We start from the raw sequence: 26,025 nt of genomic DNA on the forward strand, positions 1-26,025 counted from the left end.
CGGATAGGTTGAAGAGGCGGGACGCACCCATCCGTCCCAAGCTCCGGCGGGAAGCGGGCTCTGGGCTCTAGGCGGAAGCCCGGGATGGGCGGAACCAAGGGGCTAGTAACCCTGTTGATTGGTCGCGGCAGCAGAGCTGTCTCTCTAGGATTGAGCCTTTTCCTTTCGAGAGGCGGAGCCGCGTGCCCCTTTCACCAATAGGATTCAGAGTATCCGCCTCCTACCGGTGCACTTCCGGCCGCGCTCCCCGCCCCTCACCGTCCGAGCAGCGGCTCCGAACGCCCAGCCCCGACGTACTCGGATCACTTCCGGGTTGTACTCCACGACCACGGGCCGCGATTGGGCGACTGTGGAAGGAGCACTTCCGGTGTCAGGTGCTTGGGTTCTTTGGCAGGAGCAGGAAGATGGGGCTCGGCGCCGCGGTACGTGCTTGGTCCCTCTTGTGGCTGCTGCTGCCCTTGCTTGGCCTGGTCGGCGCCAGCGGTGCCCGCACCTTGGTGCTGCTGGACAACCTCAACCTGCGGGAGACGCATTCGCTTTTCTTCCGGAGCCTAAAGGGTGAGACTGGGGTCCGAGGGGGCGGCAGGTGAAAGTCTGGGGTTGGAAAGGTCCCCAAGCCCAAGGACATTGGCTGCTCTCCCTCCCACTCGTTTTCCATGAGCTGGCTGTCCAGGTCTGACCTGCCTCTAGTGGGGCGGGAGGGTGGGGGCGGAGAACGGTCATGACCTGTGCAGCGGTGGTTTCCCTTTGCGTCCCCGTCTGCCTCAGCTCGCTGTTTTCTTCTCCAGATCGGGGCTTTGTACTCACATTCAAGACCGCAGATGACCCCAGCCTGTCCCTCATTAAGTACGGGGAGTTCCTCTATGACAATCTCATCATCTTCTCCCCTTCGGTAGAAGGTAAGGGCTGCCGGTCTCTCCCAGAACTGGGATTCGAGGCCCAGGACTGATTTATCCCTTTCTTCAGGATCTTGGGCATGTTCTGGGATGGGGTGAGTCGCCGGCCCTGGGCGCTGCTGCCAACAGAGAAGAGGAAAATGTTTACTTCTAATCTGGGCTTAGGAGAGGACATCTTCTTTCCAAAAGACACAGCTGAGGATTGTGGGATCAAGTGTTGTTGCAGACCATAGAACTCCGGGCTCGGGATTCCCTGGTGGTCTGGTGGTGAGGACTCTGTGCACTTTCACGGCCGAGGGTGCGGGTTCAATCCCTGGTCGGGGAACTAAGAGCCCACAAGACGCCCGGTGAGGCCAAAAAAACTCCCCCAAAACCCCTCCTGGCTCTGCTACTTAGGGAAGGGAGTTTTCTCTGTTAAAGGGCCTGATAAGAAAGATGGACGACACCCCCACCCCCACCCCCGCCATTGGGTTTACCTGTGTGGAAAGAGGAAATGGCGTGCTGTAAATATGGTTTGCTGTTAAGGGGCACTGATGGTAGTTGATCCTAAGAATTCAGATGGAGTCATAGTTAGGCTGAAAAGAACCTTTAGTGATTACCTAGTCTTACCCCCTGTTTGAGGCTGGGTGGATATGTCCAGGGCTTAGCAGAAGGCTGGTTGTTGATCAGAATGAACATCTTCACTAAATTTTCCAATTGACATTCCTGTGATAGAGAGCTTACTATCTTATGAGGCAACCCACTCCACCACTGGACAACTCTGTTAAGAAGTTCTTATATTAAACTGGAATTTGTCTCCCACTTCCTGCTTTGTTTATTTGGGGGCAGGGAGGGAAAGGGTTTCTGATACTCCCCAGGGCCTTAGAGAATAGGCCTAGTGCTTATTTTGCTTACAGACATAGCCTTCACATAATCAGGGCCCATTCAGTTGTTTCTTCTCCAGACTAAATATCCCCAGTTCCTTTGGCTGTTTCCCTTTTGTCGTGCTTTTGTGAGCATCCCAGTCATTCTCTTCTTTAGTGGCTTCAGTTTATCTTTTTCTCAGAGGACACAAGTTGTCCCTGTCTGGGGTAAGACAGTACTGCCATCCCTTCCTTCAGCTGATGAAGCTTAGGAAGGCTTTCTCTTCACTGGCATCGACTTTATTCTCTGTGGTTTGTGTGAGACGGGGTTCTGCCAAATCCCTGACGTATTTTCCCCAAGTTCCCTTTACTTATCGAGCTGCCCCCACCTCCCCTGCAGCATGTGCCTTTGGAATTGGCTTTTTGGAGGCAAGTGTAGTTGAACCAGTTAAAATCTTCAAGTCACTAGGCAGGTGAATGGAGGCTTTAGCAGATAATTGGCGTTTGCCAGGTTGCTGCGGTGGTGGAACTCTGAGATTGGAGCCTGCCCTTGAGGAGTTTTTCAGTCTGTCTGTGAGGAAGTAAAAATAAATAAAAATAAGGACTTGAAAGGAGTTACCAAACCACGTGTCGGAATGTCCAAGATGGAGTGGAGGGGCCGCCTAGGTTGTGCTCGGGAGTGTCTCTGAGAGGCAGGGAAGCAGTGGCAGGTAGATTGGGAGAAGGCTGAGGTAGGCTGCTGTTGGTGGGAGAAACGGCAGAGCCTAAAAAACTGCTTCACAGATCGCAGTCAATTCCATTCTCCCTTCATGATTTTTACCATTTTCCATATCATTTGTGCTAATAAAGTTTTTCTTCAAATTGACCTGCTTTAAAAAAAAACAACACTAAAATACCAGTTTAAAAGGAAACTAGTAATGAACCCATTATCACCACTGCAAATGGAAAGCCAGGGCCATCATTTGCAGTCAGTAGCGGGTACCTGTAAATAGAATGAATGCAGTGCCGTCAAGTTCTAGCTGATTCTCAGTCTGCTGAAGGCTTTGGGCCTGAGGCGTCCTCTTAAAAGAGGAGGTGAGCTAGTTTAGAGACGCATTAAGACCAGTATTGGACTGTGACCGTTCTCTTTGATCGAGAAGGCTGGAAAAATAATTGGAAGGGGAACAATGTCTCTGAGATGCAGTGCTATTTGAAGCCCTGCCCCACATCTGTTGTCACCCTGTCTGCCCTGCAGGGTGGGGAACGTTGTCGTAGGAAACCCTCCTGGGCGCCCGGGGAGGAGGCTACCGTGCTGGGGGCTGGGTTCAGGGTAAGAGTTTGGCCCCCACTCTGAGGGCCCTCCTGTACTACCACCGTGGTCCCCTTAGGTGTGAGGACGCCGGCCTGGTTTCTGTCTCCATGTGGAGATCGGTGGGTTCCTTGCCCTCTCTGGGATCCGGAAGCTCCCAAGGCACATGCAGTAATGGCTACAGGAGAAGGATCCTTCGCACATCCTCTGCACCCAGGAAACACTGGGTTGTTTTACAGATGGGGAAACGGGCTCAGAAAGGTGAAGGGATTGCCTGGATCTAAGCCCGGGTATCTCAATTTCATAGCCTGTGTTACTATGCTAGAGTTTCAACGGCAACACTCTTGACGTTTTGGGCTGGACAATTCTGTGTTGTGGGCGCTGTCCCGGGCCCCTACGCATCAGACGGCAGTAGCCTCCTTCCCCCTCGTGACGAGAAACATCTCCGGGCATTACTCTGAGCAGCACAGTCGCCTTGCTTGGGAACCACTGTGCTACACCACGAAGCTGTCTTTGTGCTGTCTGCGGATCTGCCTGGCCTCTCTGGAGGAGGGTGGATGGGGCTTAGCGTGCTGTGAGGGGTTGAGTCTGCACACACAAGATGTTCCGTCTATGCCTGACGGAAAGGCACGACGCTTTTAGTTTTTAGTTTTTTCTCCTGAAAATTACCCCTCAGAAAAGAGGGCCGTTCTCCTATTCAGATCTTCACAAAGTTATGTCGTGGACTCATTTCTAACTGCCCGGTGGATGTAATGGACAGACTTCTGTGTCCAGTCCCAGTAAATGGTACCTGCAACCTTCTAGTTGCTCAGGCCAGAAATCTTGGGGGGTTGTCCTTAGTGCCTTTCTCCCTCTCACACCCCACATCAGGCTTGGCCTTCAGAATGCAGGTGTAGGCCCATGCCTCCTCCCCATTTCCCCTCCCCACCTCCCCCTCCACCCCTGTGGTCCAGTCACCACCCTTCACCGCCTGGGTGATCGCAGTGGCCTCCTAACCCATGACTCTGCTTCCACCCTCACCCCCTGTACCCGATTCCCCACCTAGCTGCCAGAACCATCCTTTAAAGATACAAACAGATTACGTTGGTCTCCTGCTCAAAGCCCTCCAGTGGCTCCTCCACGTGGCCATTGTCGTCACGGGGCCTACAGAGCCTGCAGGAACCGGCCTGCTCTGCTGCTTCTCGCCGCTTTGCACTCTCCAGTGGAGACCTGCTCCCCACCTCGGGGACCTCGCCCCTGTCCTTCTCGATGCCTGGGATGCTCGCGCCCGCATCTGCCCAGCTCGCTCTCGCACCTGCTCAAAGGCACTGTGCTTTCCCAAGGGCTTCCCTGATCAGCTTGCACGTATTACAGCCCCTCTCCCCCCTTTATTTTTCTTCTCAGCACACAGGAAATAATTTTCATGTAATGGATAAGTGAATTACTAAGCACTCCCGCCATTACTTTATGTTGAACGTCAGGGCGCACTTCGGGGAAGACTCAGGAGCCTGCGGTAGCCCCACTCAGTGCTAGTTCTGGATGCTTGCGGCTGTCCCAGCTGATTGACCAGAAAGGGTGTGCTCTCACAATTACAGGTGCTGGAAATTAGTGCACCTTTTTGGTGATCACTTTAAAACAGTATGTGAAGTGGTCCTGTTATGGCCGTCCTGGATCTAAATCTGTAGGATTAATAGGGAAAAAACCTCTCATGTCAGGCAAAGGAGTCCTAGTGTCAAGTGACAGCATCATCCTCAAATTCAAAAGGGCTGTTTCTCAGATGGCTTAGACGGAAGTGAAGTTGATGGGCCCTGGAAAACTGTTAGGTGACCCCAGAAGTGGCTCAGGTGAAGACAAAGATACTGATGTGAAAGGTGCAGGTGATAAGTTTGAATGAAATTGTTTCATGAGATGTGAGTGGGAAAATGCGACATTTCTAGATGAATAGTTTATGTGTGACTTGAAATATGTATGACTAACTTGACAGCTATAATTGGTAGGTGTTTGATTATTTCATTCATACTTCTAAAGGTTTATGAATTTGAGTCATTATTTTTGGCTCTTCACACTGGGGAAGCTGGGAGAATTGCCCTGTGTCGGGGTGTGCATGGGAAAGGTCCCTCTCGTTTTGGGCCTCCAGAGGGTGCTATCCTGTGATTGACTGCGGCTGGTCTGCGGGCCACCTTCCCCGCCCAGATGTCAGAGGAGCAGTTAGAGGAACCTTCTGGGTCACGGGTCTGGTGATTCTTTCAGATTTCGGGGGAAATATCAACGTGGAGACCATCAGTACCTTTATCGATGGTGGAGGCCGTGTCCTGGTAGCTGCCAGCTCAGACATTGGTAAGTCTGACCTGAGAAGTTCTGGTGTTTTCCACCATTTCTCCAGGGAGCTTAGAAAGCTTTACAAATGGAAGCTGACAAACTGGCGCTCACGGGGGGGCCTCAGCCAGGGAGGGAGTGAGGGGACGCCAGTGCCATCTGGCCCCTCCTGTGCTTTCCTGTGACCAGAGCCCATGAGATGAGAAGTGGGTCCTTTTAAGGACTGGGGTCCCTGTTTGTTTGTTTTTCCCTTCTTCTGTTTTTGTCTTTTTCCTTTGTTTCTTTCGTGTTGTTTTGGTGGCTCTTCTCTTACGAAAAGAAGGCAAGAGGGGAGGTTTGATAGATTATTTTTGTGTTTCTTACATCGGACATTTTCAAAGATACGTAGAAGCAGGGAGAGGAGAGTTCCAGTGTTCCGAATCCCATGTACTTACCACCCAGCTGCACCAGTGAACACCACTGACCAGTCTTGTTTCATTCCTTCCAGTGTCGATAGGTTTTTAAAACCATATTGGGTGGGGTTCTTGGTGGGGCAATGATGAGGAAGAGAGAAACCTCGTAAGCCCAGGCTCATCCAGATCAGGTTCGCCCGTGCCAGTTACTTTGCTTCCAAGGAGGTTTTCGCGCAGAACCAAGGTCACTGTGCTTGCGGAGGGAGAGGGCCAGGTGGTGGCACTTGTCAGTTCAGGCTCCGACTCGCGCAGGCAGAACACCGTGCTGTTGCTCAGGGGTCCAGTGGGCGCTGTGCCTGGCCTGCTGAAGCTGCAGGGCCCTGGGGCTGACCGGTAGAGAGCGGCTCGTGAGGATGCTAGGACGAGGGGCACTGCTTAGCCCAGGGCCCGCCTTAGGGTCGGTCAGGCATCTCTTGGGTCTGTACTGCAGGTGACCCTCTTCGAGAGCTGGGCAGTGAGTGTGGGATCGAATTTGACGAGGAGAAAACAGCTGTCATCGACCATCACAACTATGACATCTCAGACCTTGGCCAGGTAATCAGGCCTGTCACCTTCCAGGTTTCAGGGCCTAATAGCAAAATTCAGCCTAGAAACCGGGAGGGCATCTGGAGAGGCTCCGTGGCTTGGGGCGCCTTTTCCTGACCCCCATCTTCCCTCTGCCCCTGCAGCATACGCTCGTCGTGGCCGACACGGAGAACCTGCTCAAGGCCCCGACCATCGTGGGGAAGTCGTCTCTGAATCCTGTCCTCTTTCGAGGTGTCGGGTGAGTGAGCAGCGAGAGGCCCGCAGAAAGCCCGGGGGAAGAAGGGATCGCTTTCTTCTGCCAGGAAACCGGCCCAAACTTGTGACTGTTGGGGGCCTTTCCTTCCCCCAGAGGATGTGGGTGAGGTGACCATGTGACGTTAAGAGTTAGGCTCCGTTAGGACAGCAGGAGGAGTGCTAGGGGATTGGCTGTTAGAAGTAGGATTAATTCTTAGGAAGAAACGGCTCCTGGAGGGCCCCAGGTCCTTCGGGCTGAGCCCCTGGGGTCCGGGCTGGCCCTTCTCTTGTCCTTCTCCAGGATGGTGGCCGACCCCGACAATCCTCTGGTGCTGGACATCCTGACGGGCGCTTCCACCTCCTACTCCTTCTTCCCCGATAAACCCATCACCCAGGTGAGGGGCCCTCGCCGCCGTGAGGCCTCCCGGCCCTGGGCCTGGTAGCGGAGCACTTTTTGTTTGAAAACGAGAAGCAAGGAGAGCACCCTTCTCTGAGGCAATGAAATGAGAAGTTGGTGGGAGGGGGACGAGGGCAGCCACAGCGGGGTAGCGGGGTGGGTCTCAGCTTCTGCCCTCAGCTGGGGCCCAGGCTGGCCCGAGGCCCCGCTGCTGGTCCCTCGCCCTGGCTCTCCTGGCTGACGGCGTCGTGTCGTTCCCAGTACCCCCATGCCGTGGGGAAGAACACCCTCCTCATCGCGGGGCTGCAGGCCAGGAACAATGCCCGGGTCATCTTCAGCGGCTCCCTCGACTTCTTCAGCGATGCCTTCTTCAACTCGGCGGTGCAGAAGGCCGCGCCCGGCTCCCAGAGGTAGATGCAGGGGGTGCTTAGGGGTGAGGTCTGGGCGGTAGGTCCGCGTGGATGGGGAAGAAGGAGGCTTTTAGCTAGGAGTGTCAGAGGCTACGTTATCTTCAGGTGCTTTAAAATTATTCGAAGACTTTATATTGTTGATGTTGGTAGTCCAGACTTTTCAGGATAGTGATGGCTTCTCTGGAGATGTTTCAGTAATTGTGTATTTATTGTGCAGATGACACCCAAAGCAACACCTCACACCTGTCCTTCTGTGCTCCTGTTCGCCAGCATCCCTAGATGTGTATGGCCTCTAGGCAGAAATCGGCTGTGTGTGGTTTATCTTGGTGGATAGTGATTGGTTTACCAGGCACCCCTGGAAGGAAGCTGGTCCCAGCGCTCCAGCCTCTCCTGTTTCCCCTTCTGCAGGTATTCCCAGACAGGCAACTATGAGCTAGCTGTGGCCCTTTCCCGCTGGGTGTTCAAGGAGGAGGGTGTCCTACGTGTGGGGCCTGTGTCCCATCATCGGGTGGGCGAGACAGCCCCACCCAACGCCTACACTGTCACTGACCTAGTGGTAAGAGCTCCTTGGAGCGGGAGGGCCCCCGGGTTTTGGCGAAGTTGATTCCGCTCAAAAGCACTTACTGAACATTTCTGTGTTGGGCCTGAGGGGCCTAAACAAGGCTGAATAAGTTCATCTTCACTGTAAGAAAGTCAGTTGAGGTGCGGAGAGCCTGCCTAGTAAACCCATACCCTAACAGGTGGCCTTTGGAGGAGGTGTGCTTTTGCTGTGCGAATGCAGAGGTGGGAGGGGCTTTGCTGATTCACTCTGCTAGGAGCGGAATTCACATGAGAAACCACATTTGAGTTGGGTTTTGAGGATGAATCCGTCAGGAAGAGAAGTAGGGAGAGGCGAGAGCAGTGAATATGGAAGCAGGGATGCCCAGGAGTGCCCGGTGCTTTCGGGAAGGGCGGTGTTTGGGTGCAGGCTTCCACGGGCTTGTAAAGGGGTGCAGGTACGAGTCAGGGGGTGAGCCGGCTGGGTGGCGTCCTCCATCATTGTCCAGGGGCGGTGGGTGGGGCTTGCCCGGGTTTTCAGAACGCCTGGTGGTTCCTGCCAGGCTCACTGTGGGGACTCAGTGCAGCTGGGGGCTGGGGGCGTCCCGCCAGTTTCCAGCCACCCCGGCCAACCAGCCTCTTGCCTCAGGAGTACAGCATCGTGATTGAGCAGCTCTCAGACGGCAAATGGGTCCCCTTTGATGGTGATGACATCCAGCTGGAGTTTGTCCGCATTGATCCTTTTGTGAGGACCTTCTTGAAGAGGAAAGGTGAGTGCAATTCTTGCAAGAGAAAACTCTGGGAAGCCTGTCCCTGCCTCGGGCCGGCTCTCGTGCGGCCGACAGACACCGTGGGAAGCCCCTCCTGGTTACGTGTCTCGGCTCTTCCCCAGCTGGCAAGTACAGCGTCCAGTTCAAGTTGCCTGACGTGTACGGTGTGTTCCAGTTCAAAGTGGATTACAACCGGCTAGGCTACACGCACTTGTACTCCTCCACTCAGGTAAGCCAGCTTGCAGCCCCGTCCCCAGCCAGCGCCTGCCCCACCTGGGCCTCCGCGTGGCCAGGGCCTGCCATCTCTGTCGTGTCGCAGGTGTCGGTGCGGCCCCTGCAGCACACGCAGTACGAGCGCTTCATCCCCTCGGCCTATCCCTACTACGCTAGCGCCTTCTCCATGATGGTGGGGCTCTTCATCTTCAGCGTCGTCTTCTTACACATGAAGGAGAAGGAGAAGTCTGACTGAGGGGCCGGCGCCCCAGACTCCTTTCAGCAGACATGGAGGGTTTTTATAGGACTGCTTTTTCTCCCCTTTATGGTGGGTCTTTTTGGGGGGTTTTGTTTTTTTTAAAGCCACGGACAGTGGCACAGCTTACCTCAGCGGGAGATGGAACATTGAGTACCAAGGGGTGGGGGGGTTAGGGAATAATTTCTGAGTTTTTCCACCTTGAATGCTAAGTGTGTTTTCACATGTGAAGTCAACTCTCATTTCTAAAATAAAGAGAAACATCGCCCTCAAACTTCATCTGGCCCCCGTTGTGCTTTGCTGATGGTGTGGGTGCTGCTGAGAAATGACTGGATACAAAACAGTAAGTGGCCTTTTTTAGTTTTGCTGAAGACTGGAAATGACAGAGCTTCTAAACGTCAAGGGATAAAATAAGGTTAATAAAGGCCAGTGGGGAAATCACTGAAATTGGAAATCTAGGAAGTCAACAGTGCTTGACTTTATAACAGAATTATAGAACTGCTTGGCTGAAAAGAACCTTAAATTATGTTCACCTTGCTTTAGGCAATAGTTGTGTTCCTAAAAAGCATGTGTAAAGTTGTATGTAAAATCCCTTCCCCGTCATTGATCGTTTCTTGTCTTTGTGGCATAAGAATCACTCTTAGAGCCAAGTATTCAGTTCCAGGCACATACACGTTCTGCAGTTGTAAATATGCATTTAATTCTTCACAATTCCTGTAAGAAACACTCGTCAGAAGGGGAGAATTAGCAAGTTTAAAACACTACTGTTAATTCCCATTTCATCAGTCACGTTAGCTCCGCTAGACTCAATTCAGTAGCTGGACGAGCTCCGTGGTGATGCTTCCTCCAGAGCACCCTCAGAGCTGTTCCAGGACGCGTGACTGAAGTGCAGAGGCTCCCACATCTCAGGCCTCACTTCAGCGTTTTTCACTCTGATACCTGCATACCCTGACCTGTGCGAACGTTTGCCTTAGTGCAGGTAACATGCAGACTCTAACGTGGAACGCAGGTCTGACCCGCCTCAGCTTGGCCTCACCTGCTCGGTCACTAACTTTTCAGAGGTCTGTGAAGATAGATAGGACACGAGCTTAAGGTGGGACTTTTTGGTCAGCAGCTTACACCCGAGTAGCCCCTCGCCTGCTACAGCGGGCTCATTCCTTTGGATTTGTACGCAGAGAGCTAGTCACATATTTAGCGCTGATACACAAAGGGGCCTGGGGATTAGCCAGCGTTTCTTTTTAGAGTTAGTTAGGCCCTCTGAATTCGTCCAGACGAGGGGTTGGCAAACTTGGCCTGTGGGTCAGTCTGGCCTGCTGCCTGTTTTTTGTAGGCCTGCAAGCTAAGAACAGTTTTTACGTTTAAGTGGTTGGAAACAATTGAGACTATTTAGGGACACGTGAAATCCAAATCTCAGTGTCCCTCAATGAAGCTTTATTGGGAAGCCGCCACACTGACTTGCTTACGTATTTAAGGCTGCCTTTGCGCTGCAATGGCAGAGTTGAGTAGCTGCAGCAGCCTGAGTACTGGCCCTCTACAGACAAAGTTTGCCGACCTCTATCCAGGCCAGTTTCTTCATTTTAGAGGTAAGAGAACTTCAGTCCACACAGGTTATATGCTGCATCAAAATCACACTGCTTGAGCGCGTCAGCAGCTAGACTGTGAACTCGAGCTGTTCCTTCCGCTTGCCAAACCCGAGGCCTTCTCTCTGGCTGACTGGCCCACCCTGCACCATCTTTTCTCCTGACCGACTCCCACACCCCTCACCTAGGAGCCCCTCCCTCAGCATTCACAGACCATCACGACACAGATACTGGAAGTTCTTTTAGTAATTCATTCACCAGCTACATCAGCTATCACAGGGCCGCCCTCCATGAGCAGAGGAGGAGGGCTGCCTGACTCAGCGCTTCATACTCCAGGTTGGCCAGGAATAACATCTTCATTCTTGTTTCCACACAGTTCTTCTCTGCAAGCCTGTTGGCCAGCAGAGTGGCGGCTGACTGTTGGAGGAGCCAGCCAATCATCTTGTCTGGTTTCAGGTCCTTCAGGGCTAGAGTATGTTCACCCCAGAGGCTTAAATGAAGCAGGTTAGCAGCTACTCGGGCAGATGGCCTCTGTAACAGGAAGGGAAGCTGATGCTTAGAACCTGTGACGAAGTCTTCACCCACAGCCTGCTTTGTTAATGCATCCTCGTTGCAGGGCCTTCCCTTCTCTGACCCCGAGCAAATTCTTCTCCACCCTTCTCTCTCCTACAATGCCCTGCACTCACCTGACACACACTCCTGGCTTTTCCATGGGTACAAATTGGTGGGGGGCGGGGGGCAGTGTGCATTGCTGGAAGAGCCTCCCCACCCTGGAAGGCCCAGGAGCCGTGTCTGGGGTGAGGGGAGTTGTCACGACTTAATGATGGGCAGCAGCGAGCACCTACCGTGACCGTGACAGCCTGCCGCACACGGTGAGGGGTAAGTGGTAGGACAGGAGTTTGAGCCCTGGTCTGTCCAGGCTGTTGCCACTGAACATGCCACCTCAACCGGACCTGCCACTCCAATATGTTAGCCTTTGTAGTAATTTCACAATGTCCAGATCTCTTAGGAGACGTCATCACATCTGTCTGATTAGATCTCAGCTGATTCTTTAAGCTACATCTTCATTAAACATTTCTTAAAACTGCATCTCTTTCCCTCTGAGTAACTTTAAGCAACTAAAACCAAGAGGAGTTGAACTGCTGGAATCCTGACTAATTTGGTGGCCAGCTCCCGTACTCCTATCTATACGCAAGTCTCCTATACTTGGCCTTTACCTTTGTAAGACAGAGGAGCCGCCTGTCCCTCTAGTGCTTGCCCAACCCTGACCTTTACTCTGGAACACGAACCGAGGTCTCCATCCACACAATCCCTGTAAGCCTGGGGATGGCCTCACCTTGCTGGCGTCTCGCTGGAGCAGCGACCTCACCAGCTGTCTCACCTCCGGAGGCACCGACTCGGGCAGTGCTGGCAGCTGAGCTTCTTGGTAACTGCGGCTTTCAAGGCGGGCCCTGCCCTGGCCGTAAAAGGGATTGGGGAGCCCGAAGATTTCGTAGGCGAGCGCTCCCACCGCCCAGGCATCAGCCTTGCTGTAGTCGATCACTGCCCGGGGGCCAGGGCAGGCTGTGGACACCTGCTCAGAAAGCAACCGGTGAGCACTCATGCTGCTGGTACTTCTAACTATTCATGCTCCTGCACAGCACCCCATTCACAGACTAATCTGAACTCTGTCCCAGGGAACCCAGAACCTGAGGGAACTGTAGCTCAGATGCAGGAGAATCTGCTCAGCTCTGCTTGGGGCTGACAAAACGCGCATCTCCTGGAACATCAGATCCAGATTTAAGCAAAGAGGCAGGGAAGGGACTTCTGATACATTGTGGGTCAGAGAAGATGAAAGTGTTGAGTAAACAGGAAACCTGGTGGGAGAGGCTCTGCTGACGGCACCCGACACGCTCAGCAGGACTCACCTCAGGGGCCATCAGGCAGCCGTTTCCACCACGGTCCACATACCAACTGGTGAAAGGCAACCGCAGGCCGACACGCTCATCAGCCAGGCAGCAGCCGAAGTCTGTGATCACCAACCAGGGGCAGCCGTCTGCAGACGGACAGGCAGAGGTGAGTGGCCGAGTCTCCCCCACCAACCCCCACCCCCACCCCCGCCCGAGGTCCTATGTTTCCACTAAAGCCACCCTCTGGATGTGGGTACGAGGGGCTCACAGGGACTCCGTGTTGACCCAGGAGCACAGGCCAGCAAGGCCTGGACAGCTGCCCACTCGCCGGAGAGCTGAGCAGGGCCAGCCACACAAGTACAGATGTGCCTCTAGGAAATCAAGATCCCCAAGCAAAGAACGGGATAAAATTTGTCCCAATCTAAATTATCTAGTAATTGGAGCTCTCCCAAGATCGAAGGAGCAGCTCTTGTTTTACTGATCAGGTGGTGCTGGCTCAAATGACCGCCAAGAGCCTTTGAACTTGAAACCTCAAATCCAAACCTAAAACACAGGTGCGTTATGAATTAGTTATTTGTAAAAGGATTCATACAGACTTCCTTTAAAAAGCCAGTTCCTCTAGAATTGCATATTTAATTATCTCAAATCTTCTAGTTCAAAATTGACCAGCGGTATGGCTCTCTTTTACAGGATCCCCAGGCAAGTGACCATCCAGCTTCACTTGAGTGCTTCCAGTGACGGGGAGCTCACTGCCAGGGGCAGCTGGGCTGACATTCAAGTAGTGCTCACTGTTTGAAAATTCTTTCTTATATTAAGCTAAAGTCTACCTCTCTTTCACTTTATTCAAGAAAATGTCCACCACTGAGGTTTCTGTTCTGTTAGCGGACAACCGAAAGGAACCTGGGAACCGTTAACCACCACTCCACGGGTCCTACACAGAGAACAAAAACCTCCATCTTGAAGGAGGGAGTGCTCATCTCTTGTGTACAGAGCTAAGACACAACAACTTAGAACATAAAAATCAAAAAAGACCCAAAGGCTCCTAAACGTCCCCAGACCTAAAGTCCAGTGTGCCCTGGACCGCCTGGAGGTGCAGCGGGGCAACTACCTGCGTCTGGCTCCACGAGGACGTTGTCGGATTTCAGGTCTCTGTGTGCAACGCCCTGCTGCACCAGGTGAGCCACCCCTTCCAGGAGCTGCAGAGTCATCACGGTGGCCAGGCGGGGGCTCGGGCTGTTCCCACGAAGATACTGGCGCAGGGTACAGGAGTAGCTGGCAGAGAGGGCAACAGGGCCTCGGCTACTGTGCACCAAGGATCCCGAGCACCTGATTTCCTATTAGAGTGATGGCCTTTCCTCTTTTTTTTTTTAAATTTTATTTATTTATCTTTTATTTATTTTTGGCTGTGTTGGATCTTTGTTGCTGCACACGGGCTTTCTCTAGTTGCGGCAAGCGGGGGCTACTCTTCATTACAGTGCGTGGGTCTCATTGTGGTGGCCTCTCGCTGCGGAGCACAGGCTCTAGGCGTGCGGGCTTCAGTAGTTGTGGCTCGCAGGCTCTAGAGCGTAAGCTCAGTAGTTGTGGCTCGCGGGCTCTAGAGCTCAGGCTCGGCAGCTGTGGCACACGGGCTTAGTTGCTCCATGGCACGTGGGATCTTTCCGGACCAGGGCTCGAACCCATGTCCCCTGCATTGGCAGGCGGATTCTTAACCTCTGGGCCACCAGGGGAGCCCCTCCTCTTCTTCCTGAACATTTTGATTTCTTTTTTCCCCAAGTATCCTTTCCGTTCCCACCCACCATCTTGAAATTAGGAAGTAAGAGCTGGGGCCTCACATATTAAAAGTAACAGTACAGATGCTTGTTTCCTTAAAAACCCATACGGCAATGCCAGGGGTGCAGGGACGGAGGAAGGAGAACAGTTTATGTTAAGAAACCAGGTGAGGTGAGCATAGAGGGGGCAATAGCCAAAGGTACTAACAGCACTAGGGGAAAAGTATGTTCTGACTCAACACATGTTTCTGTTTTCATGAAAAGTTGTCCTAAAGGGACAACTGGCCTCCCAGAGGGCGGGGATCCCTCTTCCCTGCAACCCCGGGCTCCAGGCATGCTGCTTACTACAGGGCCTGCCACACCCGACACTTACTTCTTCATCACAAGGAAGAGTGTCCGCCCGTGGCCCAGGCCTTCGGGGTGAAGGCGCGGGGGCAGCACGTCAGGGTAGTCGAGCAGGGCCCCTGGCAGCAGTGGCACAGACGACGTGAAGGCGCGGAAGACGCGGATGACGTTGGGGTGTGCGGCCAGCTGCTTGGGGCCCCCCTTGGATCTTCTTTTTCAGACAAGTGGGACAAACATGAGGCCAGTAGCAGATATGACACTTGGAAATATAACAGTCTAAGGCCACATTCAATACTGATATGCATTTATGCGCCCAGCTCCTCGTATCAACTCTGCCCCAGGTGCAGAGCCTGGTTTTGGAAGGAAAACCCACAATGACTCATTGCATTCAGTGACTCCACCAGTCTGTCCACTGTCCATCCATCCGAGGTGGCAGAACACAGTGGAGGAGACCCTGGAATCAGACTGCCTGGGATTGAATCCCACCCCTGCCACTCCAAGTCCTTGGCCAAGTTGCTTAACTTCTCTGGACTCAGTCTCAAATGCAAAAGGGGGACAAGGTGGTAACATACCTCAAGAAGTTGTTAATGCTTGTAAAGGACCTAGAATCTCCTCGATTCCAAGTTCTAGCATAACACTTGGCATGGAGTATGAGTCCAATAAACCTTTGAGTGAATGGATACACATGCAGTTCATAGTAGAGGATGTCACCTGCTGCCATGCCCACACCTACCGCTCAGACACAATGGCCACGTTTGGGATTGCATGAGCAGGGCTGCAAAACCACCTGCCCCTGGCTCAGAGCTGCTGGGACTAAGGGTGAGCACCTACCCCAAGGGCAACAATCCTGCAGTCATGTCTGAGGCCCAGTGGCTGGCAGGAAAAGGGGAGAGTCTCTCTTTGTGGAGTGAGTGAAGAAACGTGGCAGTACCTGGGCAGTCAGCAATGGAGCTGAGGGTGAAAGGATGCTGTTACGGAGCAGGACCCTACGGGGCCTTCCCCCGTATCCTCTGCTTTAGCTCCTCGCCAAAGTACCTGGATAACAGTATCTGATGCACATTCCTGAGCTGTTTTACAGATGTGACAACCCCCCACCAAATGGAAGGTGCTAACTACTTGATGACCACGGGCTCATGGCCCCCAGACCTACTGGCACCTAAGGACTGATAATGTTAACCCCTGTGACACCACCCTGTCACCTCACCATCAACCAGTCAGAGAACTGTGCACGAGCCAATCACATACCCTGTGACCCCCTTCCCCTCCCCTCCCCTGGCCTTTAAAAACGCTTTGCTGAAACCCTTGGGGGAGTTCGGGGGTTTTTTGGGCATGAGCCTCCCTTCTTGCATGGCCCTGCAATAAATCTTTCTCTGCTCCAAACTCCGATGTTTCAGTATTGTTTGCCCTCACTGTGTTTTGGGCACATGAACTTGAGGCCTGAGGGAAGCCAGAGGTGTAGCCATGGGTAGGAAATAAGGACGCTGGGTAGCAGAGGAGGAGGATGGAGCAGAAGCCCAGAGACATCAAGACAACACAGAGAGTTCGACACATGCTCTGTCTTCAGAGCTGCCTCAGTTCCAAGCTTTGAAGCCGGTCCACCATGTGGCCTCGTACAGCTCCTCTGGACTCCACCCAAATGGGCCCCTGTCCTAGGCGATCAAAGGAATCAAAGCATTGTTCCTAGCCTGGGCCCATTAGGGCCAGTGGGAGAGTCAGGATCACAGCACAAGGCTGTCAGTGCCACAGTGGGAAAGCGCTGCCTGGTTGTCACGAGAGCCCAGAGGAGGCGTGTGGCTGTGCTGGGGAGACGCGCGTGTGTGTTTGTGTGTGTTGTGTGTTTGTGTGTGTATATAGAACTGGAGCAGGACCGGAGTGTGTGTGTGTGTGTGTATAGAACTGGAGCAGGACCGGACTGTGTGTGTTTGTGTGTGTGGTGTGTTTGTGTGTGTGTATAGAACTGGAGCAGGACCAGACTGTGTGTGTGTGTGCGTGTGTGTGTGGTGTGTGTGTGTGTATAGAACTGGAGCAGGACCGGAGTGTGTGTGTGTGTGTCTAACTGCACACACAAGAGGCCTGTGTGCATCTGGTAAGGGCATATGAATTCACCACGGTGGAGCATAGGGTGTGAACGGGAGAAGATCAGAAATCAGGTGGGAGAAGCAGCCCCAGGAGCAGATCACAAGGGCTGAGTCTGAGGTCCCTAGAGGAGCAAGGCTAGGAAGAAATCCACCCAGTGCTCTCAAGGTCTTAGAGTCTTCCTCCTGAGACAGAGTTGATGTCATCAGTACTTTAGGTAACAGACCTTCTGCCATATTCATCTAATCATTCCGCAGACATTCATTGAGCTGCTGGGTGTACACAGTAAACAAACATAAAAGCCCTGCCCTCAGAGAGCTTTCAGTGCAGCCACAGAGACTATGAATAAATAAGACAAAGACATCTACGATTTAAGGACAGATGGAGATAAATGCTGTGAAAAAACTAAAGTGGGTAGAATACTGGAGAGTGACAGGTCTGCACGGCAGCACCATGTCAGCTGGCTGACGCTTCCACCACAAAAGGAAGCACCAGAGGATAAAGTTAGACCCTAGGGACCAGCTGACACCCACCCTTCCCTACAAAGGAATCCGGAGAAGAGGAGGCCAGGGCTAAGCCCACCAAGCAGCTACTTCCCTAGGCCTGCACCGACCGTCAGTCACACTAGAGCCTTCCAAGCCCTGGAAGGCGTCTTCCACGTATGTTTCCTTAAGTCCCCATTTCCACCTTCTTGCTTCTGATCTACAGACCAACCCTCTAGTAAGTCACCAAAAACGCAGCGGGCCACCTCTTCCTGGGGGTCTGCAAATACTAAAGGGAGCACGGCGTCTCCTCTGGCACAAGTATTATCTTTTACAACCTGTGGGTTTGCAAAGCCAAGGTGAGCTTCGGCTGCCATCCAGACTCTTCCCTCTGTGGAGGGAGCCTCTTTTCCTACTTCTCTGCCTAGCTAATGGCTATCCATCTTCCAAGAGGCAGAACAAACTGTCCCTTCAAGAGGCCTTTCTGAATGGCCCCGAACGGCTGCAACACACGCACCTCTGGGCTCCCTCAACACCTGAGCGTACACTATTCTAGCACTTACCACGCTAGACTCTGCTCCCAACTTCTCAGGCTCCTCTGTCACATGGAGAACAGGCCATTAAAAAAAAACCTCTTGGCACTATCGGGTCACGGCAGCTGTTCGTGAAGTGAGTGTTGCCTCCGCTGGGGACAGAGTTTGATTTGTTTCCACCTGGGCATTACTTAGGCATCAGAAACCAGATCCATTTCCCATGGTTCTGAACTGGGCAGCTCTGGACGGCCTTCTCTCCCTACTCCAGCGTGAGTCGGCCACCTGCATCTTCCACCAGAGTCGGACCGTCTACAGTCTTTCCCAATTATCCACCAACTGAAAATCCATCACTGACTACATCATTCAGTGAGAATTTATTGACTACTGTGTATAGTGTCAGACACTGTGCTGAGCGGTGAGGGCACAGGTGGGGATTCTGCTCTGTGTGGTGGGCAGATGGGTGCTTACCTGTGAGCGACTGCTCCATACTCCCCGGCCAAGGCCACTCGACTGGCGGGGACGAGCTCCTGGCTCATTGTGCTGAAGATGGCTTCGCTGGATGAGCCCGCCTGGAACACATCCGTAATGGATCCAGGGTTACACAGGCCCAAGCAAGTCCAGGCCCTCCTTATAACCTGGACCAGGACAGCTACTGCCTAGAATTGGTTTTGACCTTCAAGCTAAGATAACCTCTCTGAAGTGGGAGGCCAAGTTGAGTGTCTCCTGGGAGAGCGAGGGCAGAGATGCCATCCATGCCAACCCAGAGGACGCTCCCCACACCTCACACTCTTTGACAGCTCAGGTACCCATGGCAGGAGGAGGTGTCAAGATGATCAAGGCAGGGGCCCTCCTTCCTGCCATAGGTGCCTCCGGTCACCACCAGGCTCAAACCTGACCACCGAGCACTAACGCTCACCCTCGCAGGCTCCCTTCAGCAGACAGGCCCAGCCCGACAAGCCCCCGCTGGATAAACTCGTGCCGAATCACAGAACAGCCCTCTTCATCACCCAGTAAAAAACACAAAACAAGGAAAAGCACCTTATTTCCCTCATTTCATTATGAACAGCTCTCAGGACTTGTGAAACCTGTCAAGAATCCTTTAAGAATCAAGTCTTTTAGCTTTTGTGAATGCATTTGCTGTCGTGCCCCAACCAGTGGGAGTTTTGATACTAAGACTGGATGTTTCCTAGGTCGAGGATTTGGCTACTTGTTAGCTATCAGCCCGGCATGGAAGTATAGTCTAATAACCTCCATTCCCCAGATCGAAACCTGAACCTGCATCCTTCAGTGTCCAGCATGAGCTGTGGGGCTGTGTCCCACCTTAGCCTTGGAAAGATGCTCTGGGCAGGAGGAAACGCATCAGGTCTTGATGAATTTCCTAACCTCTCCTCCCACTGCCCCCCCATGTAATGGCAAGATAAATTACTCTAAATGGACAGAAGTCTTTGTTTTCAGGTGGGAAAAATACTCAATTTCCCAAAGTGTCGAGTTCTGCAAGAGTTGAGAGCAGAAAGGCGACAAGCAAGCCTTGGGTCTGCAGGGGCGGTGGGAGGCGTGCGGCCCCTCGTGCCCAGCGTGGCAGGTCAGGGAGAGAGAGGCCAGTGCAGACTGCAGCCCTGAAATCAACTGATCGGCCTGGACACTTTAGGAACTTGCTACTCAGTGTGGCTCACGGCCCAGCAGCATGGGCATTGCCTGGGGGCTCGTTAGTGGCGGGGGTCGGGTGGGAGTCTCAGGCTCCACGCCGCAGCAGCTGCCCACGATCTATCTGCCTTCTAACCTGACCCCAGGTGATGCGTGGACATATTACAGTCTGAGACATGCTGCTTCAGACTCTTGTGCAAGAGCGTGAGGCACCTGTACTGTGGAGAATCTGTGTTGTTTCCTACCTACTGCCTGGGAAAAAGCGCCGTGAGGTTCCCCCAAGATGGGCATTTTGAGAAACGCCGACTTTAAAGATGGAAGGCCCCACTCTTACCGAGATGTTCCACATCATCTTGATGGCCAAGGGAAAGGCAGGGGCCAGTGGGGCTTGCTCCTCTTCTCCTCGTGGAATGATCTCTGGGCCTCTCCCTGGAAGAAGCCCGATACTCCCTGCCACCTGCTGGTTCTGGGGCAACACAGGCATGGTGGCCTCATAGACAGCGGCACTGCAGCCCTTGCCAATGGACTTCCCGATCAGATACTCCTCCAGCCGGAAACCCTGCCAGCGTCTAGCGTCCAATGGGTCAGGGAGCAGCTTGTTTTTCTGGGTGAAAACTGCCTGTGAAGAAAAAAAGCAGGCACCGTGAGCCAGGGAGCCCAGTAAGGCTTCAGTGAAGGGATGCGGAGGTACAGTGAGGCAAGCTCTTCACTGACAAGACCAAGAGCCAATAAAAACACAACCAAGTTGGGTTTCACTGCTCGTCCTGGGCTCAGGCCATCCTGCTTTCTCTCTCATTACTCAGAGTAATTTTTCTCGAAGTGTCACTTCACTGCAGTCACCGAGACAGCCCAACACAGAACATGAATTAGTTAAGAGGTCAGAACTCTCAAATTCTGCAACGGGCACATCACTCCTTTGCTGCCTGTCAAGCTCTCAGCACAAGCTTGGGGGTTTCTGATTATGGAGACGGCTCCTTCTGCAAAGACCTCGGCAGGCAGGTATTGGACGGTTACCAAGAACTGTGTATGGGCAGAAGCATGTGGTCAGCAGCCACCCCTCCCACTTGGGAATGACCTCAGGCTGCTTTTGGAGGCCAGGGGGTAAAATAAGGGGGCTCCCTGGAGCCGAGTCATCAGGTCCTGTTGTTGGGCTGCAGCCCACAGGCCTGCAAGCCTTGTATCTGCCCAGCCTTGAGACGACTGAAGAAAGAGCCTGGAGACAGTGACAAAGACATCAATGGTTTATTGGACGGGGCATCTTACACGTCTGCAGCATAAGGTCCTGGAGCAACATCCCACGTGTGTGGCAGACAGCAGGCAGGACATGGCAGCAATCTTCACTAATCTTCACTAGTCGGGGGAGAAGGAGGCTACCATTTAGAGGGAAATTGGTATCAGGTTGGCTCATCAGTTACCAGGGAAACCGGCGGCTGGGGCACGTCCCTCACAGCCCCTCACGTTAATGACCATCACGAGGACAGATGTTTCCCTTTAATAAACTAGCAGGTGGAGCTGTTTTGGCCTAAGGCTTAGAACAATCACTAGCTGGGGCAGGGGGCGAGCACCTTCCCGTGAGTAGGATGTAAGTGAAGCAGGGACTGGTCCAGCAGGGGATGTACAGAGAGCAAGAGGACGGCCATCTTGAGTGGCCTGACCATACATCTGTCTTCCTGTCTCTACCTCTTAGGAATCTGGTGGGCCATTCTGTTTGCAGAAAGGAAACAAGAATACAAGAGTTCGGAGGGACATAGATGGAAATGCAGGTGCTGTGGGGATGCACTGGGATCGAGGCTATTTCCCCCAAATCGGGGTTCTTGCCTACTCCAGGCAGGTGACATCATTTCTGCAGTCACCCAAACTCTGCCTTCCCCCTCAAATCCCATCTGACCTGCTGACCCCTCCCTCTTCATGGTTAGTCACTCAGCTCCAGACTCTCCCACTCACGTCCTCCCTTCACCTGCTTCTGAGCCGGATGAAACCACACTGCTTTCACGTGTCACTCATCAGGTTCAAGAACCTGATAGGTTATTCGGTACCTTGTCCTGGTACTTCCTACATGGGAAAATTGTTCTGCAGGCTGGTCTGCACTGTCCGTGCTGGTCTCTCACATGCCTCTCCCTGAACCTTTGCTCAAACTATTCCCCTCCCCCGCCCCCTATTTCTATTGTCTTCACTCTACCTGCTCATCCTTACTCATCCATCTAGTACGAACTCAAGCTCCTGCTTCCCCTATAACCAGTCCTGACAGCCAGCCCACAGCAACCTTTCCTCCTGGAGGATTCCTAAAGCACTGAGAACCTATGAGCTAACACACCTCGTATGATAACTTCTAATGTTTTTTAAAAACGGAAGTCTGTCTTGCCTTGCCAACTAGTTTCCAAACTCTGTGGAGTGGAAGCAATATCTTGTAGAGTAATCCTTTAGCAACCATGGTTTTGAGAATAAGATACATGTTTTAAAACTTTTAATTTTGAAATAATTATACGCTCACAGGAAGCAGCAAAAAAAAAAAAAAGTACAAAATGTCCTGTGTACCCTTCACTCAGTTTCCCACAAGTGACATCTTATAAAAAGCACTAGTACAAAGCCCAGGAAAGTGACAACATACACTACTGTTAACTAGACTACAGACCTTACTCAGTTTTCACTTTTTCTTTTTTGGCCGCGCGCAAGCGGATTCTTAGTTCCCCGACTAGGGATGGAACACGCGCCCTCTGCAGTGGATGCGCGGAGTCTTAACCACTGGACCACCAGGGAAGTCCCTCACCATCTTTTCTGACCTGCATTCTTTCATGTGTGCACGCGTGCGCACGTGTAACTCTATGCAATTTTATCCCCCGTACAGATACATGCAATCACCACCACAATCAAGACAGCGTGTTCCGTCGCCACAGACTCCTCTGTGCCACCTCTTTGTATTTGGGCCACCCCCACCCGTCCCAGTCCCCTGGCAACCAGTGATCTGTTCTCCATCTCCACAGTTTTGTCATTTCAAGACTGTTATATAAATAGAATCGCACAGGATGTAACCTTTTGGAACTGACTTTTTTTCACTAAGCATAATGCCCTTGAGGTTCATTTAGGTTGTTACCTATCGATGGCTGACTCCTTGTTATTGCTTAGTATTCCACTGTATGGCTGTACCAGGGTTTGTTTAACAATTCACCTGCCGAAGGATGTTTGGGTTTTTAATATTTTGCTATTATGAATGATGCTGCCGTGAACATCTGTGTTTAAAAATTATTCTTAAGAATTGTGGTAAAATACACATAATTGGCCATTTTAACCATTTTAAGTGTGCAGTTCAGTGGCACTAAGTACAGTCACACTGTTGTGTAGCCATCACCACCATCCATCTCCAGAACTTTCTTCATCTTGCAAAACTGAAATTCTATACCAATAAACAGTGACTCCCCAGCCCCTCTCCCCAGCCCTTGTTCACTTTCCATCTCTATGAATTTGACTAAATACCTCATATAAGTGGAATCATACAGTACTTGTCTTTTTGTGCCTGGCTTTTATCACTTAGCATAATGTCCTCAAGCTCCTCCATGTTGTTGCATGTGTCAGAATTTCCTCTCTTTTTAAGGCTGAATAATATTCCATTGTATGTATATAGCACATTTTGCTTATTTTTCACCCACTGATGGACACTTGGGTTGCTTCCATCTTTTGACTACTCTGAATAATGCTATGAACGTAGGTGTATGAGTATCTGTTCAAGTCCCTGCTTTCAGTTCTTTTGAATATATACTCAGAAGTGGAATTGCCGGGATATGGTAACTCTATTTTTAATTTTTTGGGGGAACTGCCATACTGTTTTCCATAGCAGCTACTCATGTACAGGTTTTTGTGTGAACATAAGTTTTCACTTCTCTGGGTAAATGCCCAAGGCTGCAATGGCTGGGTCCTACAACGAATACATGTTTAGCTTTGTAAGAAACAGCCGACTATTTTCCAGAGTGGCTGCACCATTTTATATTCTCACCATTGGTCCAGTTTCTCTGCATCCTCACAGGCATTTGCTACTATCACTAATTTTAAAATTTTAGCTGTTCTAATAAGTATGCAGAGATATCACCTTGTATTTTTAACTTGCATTTCCCTAGTGGCTAGTGATGTTGAACATCTTTTCATATGCTTATTTGGCATCTGTATCTCCTCTTGGTGAAATATATATTCATGTCTTTTGCCTATTTTATATAGGCTTTTTTTTTTTCCCCAAATGCTTTCCAAATGCATCTAAAGGCACTGGTCAGTGTTCTACCCCAGTATGACACCATACAGAATTTTAGCACTAGAGTTGCCAGATCTGGTGATTTTCTTTCAAAAGAAGCCAAATGCCCGAATTTTTAAAATTAATTGGCAACTAATTAAAAATTTTAAGTCACAGAAAGGTGAAGTGTGAGGAAAGGACATGGAGGATGGTAAGCTTAGGGGGTCAAGCTCCTCGGTTTAAAAACAGCCTCCCTAATTTTAAGTAGGATTTGTCAAGTTGGCCGACCTTGGCTTCTGCCAGTTGAGCTGTAGCAAAAGACAAGTACAGAGGCTGGGGACTAGGTCAGGCGTCACCTGCAGCCCCAAAGGGGACAGCGCAAATGTGAGACACTCTGGTGATGAGTAACACGAACTGGGCTGAAAACCAGGAAACATGGGAGACACTGCTTGGTTTTCAACCAGCTGTGTCCTTGGGCAAGTCACCCCACCTTCCATGACCTCAGCGCTAAGCTGTGAAATGCAGGGGCTGTACTAACTCAGTGTTTCCAAACCCCAGGAAGAACGACCTCCCTGGAAGAGGAGGGGATCCTGCCAGCAGATGGCCTTCAGACTTGAACTCAACAATGGTTCTTCCTTGGGTGTCCAGCCTGCCCACCTACCCTGCAGATTTTGGACTTGCCAGCCTCCAGAACGGCAGAGCCAATTCCTTCAAATAAATCTCCCTTTTTATAAACACATCCTATTGGCTCTGTTTCTCTGAAGAAATACAGATTTTGGTTGAGCAGAAACAGAATTCTCTGAGCTATTTAAAACATTTAAAAAGCCCAAGAACCTCTGTGTCTCTAGTCACCTCTGATAACTCTATGCAGGTTAACTAAAACCCATTAGGTCTGCTGTTTTCTCCTGCTGTTCTTGCTTTTTACTGTGGCTTCAGTTATGTCACTAATTGGCTAAACTGGATGCAGCCTGGCTGGCACAGTGGTTTAAGGGCACAGGCTCTGGAAAGTCAGACTTGGGGCACTGCCCTTTATTAGCTGTGTGACTTCAGCAAGTTACTTCACCTTTCACCTCTCTGAGTATGTTTCCCCATGCATAAATTGTGGATGACAGGCACCTCAGGAATAGAAGTGTTATTATGATTTAGTTGTCCTTAAATTCTAGAAAACTTATGGAAAGTCATTGGCCTCGGTGCAAGAGGAGCTATAATTAACATATCTTTTAAAACATGCTGAGGAAGGGAAGACAGTAAAACAAAAGTGAGGTCCTGGCCGAGTACGAGGAGATCAGTAACAAAGAAAATGAGCCTTAACCAATGACTGCCCAGAAATTCCAGCTCCAAGATAAACCTTGAGGGGCTTCCCTGGTGGCGCAGTGGTTGAGAATCTGCCTGCCGATGCAGAGGACACGGGTTCGAGCCCTGGTCTGGGAAGATCCCACATGCCGCGGAGCAACTGGGCCCGTGAGCCACAACTACTGAGCCTGCGCGTCTGGAGCTTGTGCTCCACAACAAGAGAGGCCGCGGTAGTGAGAGGCCCGCGCACCGCGATGAAGAGTGGCCCCCGCTCGCCACAACTAGAGAAAGCCCGCGAAAAGAAACGAAGACCCAACACAGCCAAAAATAAATAAATAAAATTTAAAAAAAAGCAGAGTTAAATATTACAATTAAATTTAAAAAAAAGATAAATCTTGACCCAGGGCCCCAAATCAGTACATGCCTCCCAGCCCCGCCCCTCACCACATCCACACGCTTAGCCCACGCGCTTAGCCCCGCCCCCCAACCTGACTCCCGCCCGCCTCTGCTCCGGCCCCAGCTTCGGCCCCAGCTTCGGCCCCCGCCCGCAGTCAGAGCTCACCTGGATCTCCTCACAGGCCGAGGCCGCCCGACGGCCCTCCGCTTGCTTCTCCTCTACGAGACCCAGACCCAGCCCGAAGGCCAGAAAGACGGCCCGGCCGCAAGGGCCCGCGCCGCCCCGGGGCCGCCCCACGAACTGCCTCTGGAGCCGCGCCGCCAGCCCGGCCACCGACTGGCGGAAGAAGCCGTAGCGGCCGGGAAGCCCGAGCCCGAGCCTGCGCGGCTCCGCGCCGGGTCCCGCGGCCTGGCCCGGGCGCTCCCCGCGACCCCAGCCCGCCGCGGGGCCCGGCCGCTCCGGTCGCCCCCAGCCGTAGGTCGGGCCAGGCTTGGCCGTGAAGCGCAGTAGCAGCGCTCGGCCCAGCTGCAGGCCCCGGCCCAGCGCCTGTCGCACCGCCATGGCTCCGCAGCCAGGTCTTCCCGGCGCCGCAGGCGTCGGTGACGCCGGACAAAACAACAAACTTCGGGGGCGGCGCCTCTGCGCAGGCGCGGTCGCTAATGGGCGGGGCCACCACTCTGGCGGTT

The 26,025-nt window shown here is 52.2% G+C and overlaps 2 protein-coding genes and 1 long non-coding RNA gene across 4 annotated transcripts; 1 reads left to right on the top strand and 2 right to left on the bottom strand.

Moving 5' to 3' along the window:
* Window positions 1-235: 235 nt before the first annotated feature.
* Window positions 236-9,389, top strand: DDOST (dolichyl-diphosphooligosaccharide--protein glycosyltransferase non-catalytic subunit). The gene is made up of 11 exons (XM_004272492.2): window positions 236-558; window positions 789-899; window positions 5,256-5,342; window positions 6,204-6,307; window positions 6,442-6,536; window positions 6,834-6,927; window positions 7,191-7,339; window positions 7,748-7,895; window positions 8,526-8,646; window positions 8,769-8,875; window positions 8,966-9,389. Exons 1-11 carry the CDS (start codon window positions 405-407, stop codon window positions 9,113-9,115), a joined length of 1,320 nt encoding a protein of 439 aa, XP_004272540.1. The 5' UTR covers window positions 236-404; the 3' UTR covers window positions 9,116-9,389.
* Window positions 9,390-9,786: 397 nt separating this feature from the next.
* On the bottom strand, window positions 9,787-25,978 carry PINK1 (PTEN induced kinase 1). Of its 2 annotated transcripts, none has more exons than XM_049706487.1 (8): window positions 25,505-25,978; window positions 19,768-20,052; window positions 18,258-18,358; window positions 14,727-14,906; window positions 13,693-13,856; window positions 12,603-12,730; window positions 12,032-12,268; window positions 9,787-11,226 (listed from the first exon to the last, which is right to left on the bottom strand). In XM_049706487.1, exons 1-8 carry the CDS (start codon window positions 25,898-25,900, stop codon window positions 10,969-10,971), a joined length of 1,749 nt encoding a protein of 582 aa, XP_049562444.1. In that variant the 5' UTR covers window positions 25,901-25,978; the 3' UTR covers window positions 9,787-10,968. The 2 variants fall into 2 exon arrangements, with proteins under 2 accessions (XP_049562444.1, XP_004272538.1); XM_004272490.4 differs by having other exon boundaries at window positions 14,727-14,909; window positions 25,505-25,977.
* Window positions 16,064-18,251, bottom strand: LOC125963644 (uncharacterized). The gene is made up of 2 exons (XR_007475876.1): window positions 16,720-18,251; window positions 16,064-16,594 (listed from the first exon to the last, which is right to left on the bottom strand). It is a non-coding gene; the product is annotated as an uncharacterized LOC125963644 (long non-coding RNA).
* Window positions 25,979-26,025: the final 47 nt, after the last annotated feature.

Source organism: Orcinus orca, chromosome 1 (assembly GCF_937001465.1).
Source record: "Orcinus orca chromosome 1, mOrcOrc1.1, whole genome shotgun sequence".
NCBI classification, from domain to species: Eukaryota; Metazoa; Chordata; class Mammalia; order Artiodactyla; family Delphinidae; genus Orcinus; species Orcinus orca.

Excerpts from the sequence above, each read along its gene's own strand:
- DDOST (XM_004272492.2), top strand. The coding sequence starts at position 405 with ATGGGGCTCGGCGCCGCGGTACGTGCTTGGTCCCTCTTGTGGCTGCTG. Across the intron at positions 6,537-6,833 it reads GTCCTCTTTCGAGGTGTCGG|GATGGTGGCCGACCCCGACA; the intron begins GTGAGTGAGCAG and ends GTCCTTCTCCAG. Across the intron at positions 8,647-8,768 it reads GACCTTCTTGAAGAGGAAAG|CTGGCAAGTACAGCGTCCAG; the intron begins GTGAGTGCAATT and ends GCTCTTCCCCAG.
- PINK1 (XM_004272490.4), bottom strand. The coding sequence starts at position 25,900 with ATGGCGGTGCGACAGGCGCTGGGCCGGGGCCTGCAGCTGGGCCGAGCG. Across the intron at positions 13,857-14,726 it reads CTCTTCCTTGTGATGAAGAA|CTACTCCTGTACCCTGCGCC; the intron begins GTAAGTGTCGGG and ends CCTCTCTGCCAG. Across the intron at positions 11,227-12,031 it reads TCCAGCGAGACGCCAGCAAG|AGGCCATCTGCCCGAGTAGC; the intron begins GTGAGGCCATCC and ends TTCCTGTTACAG.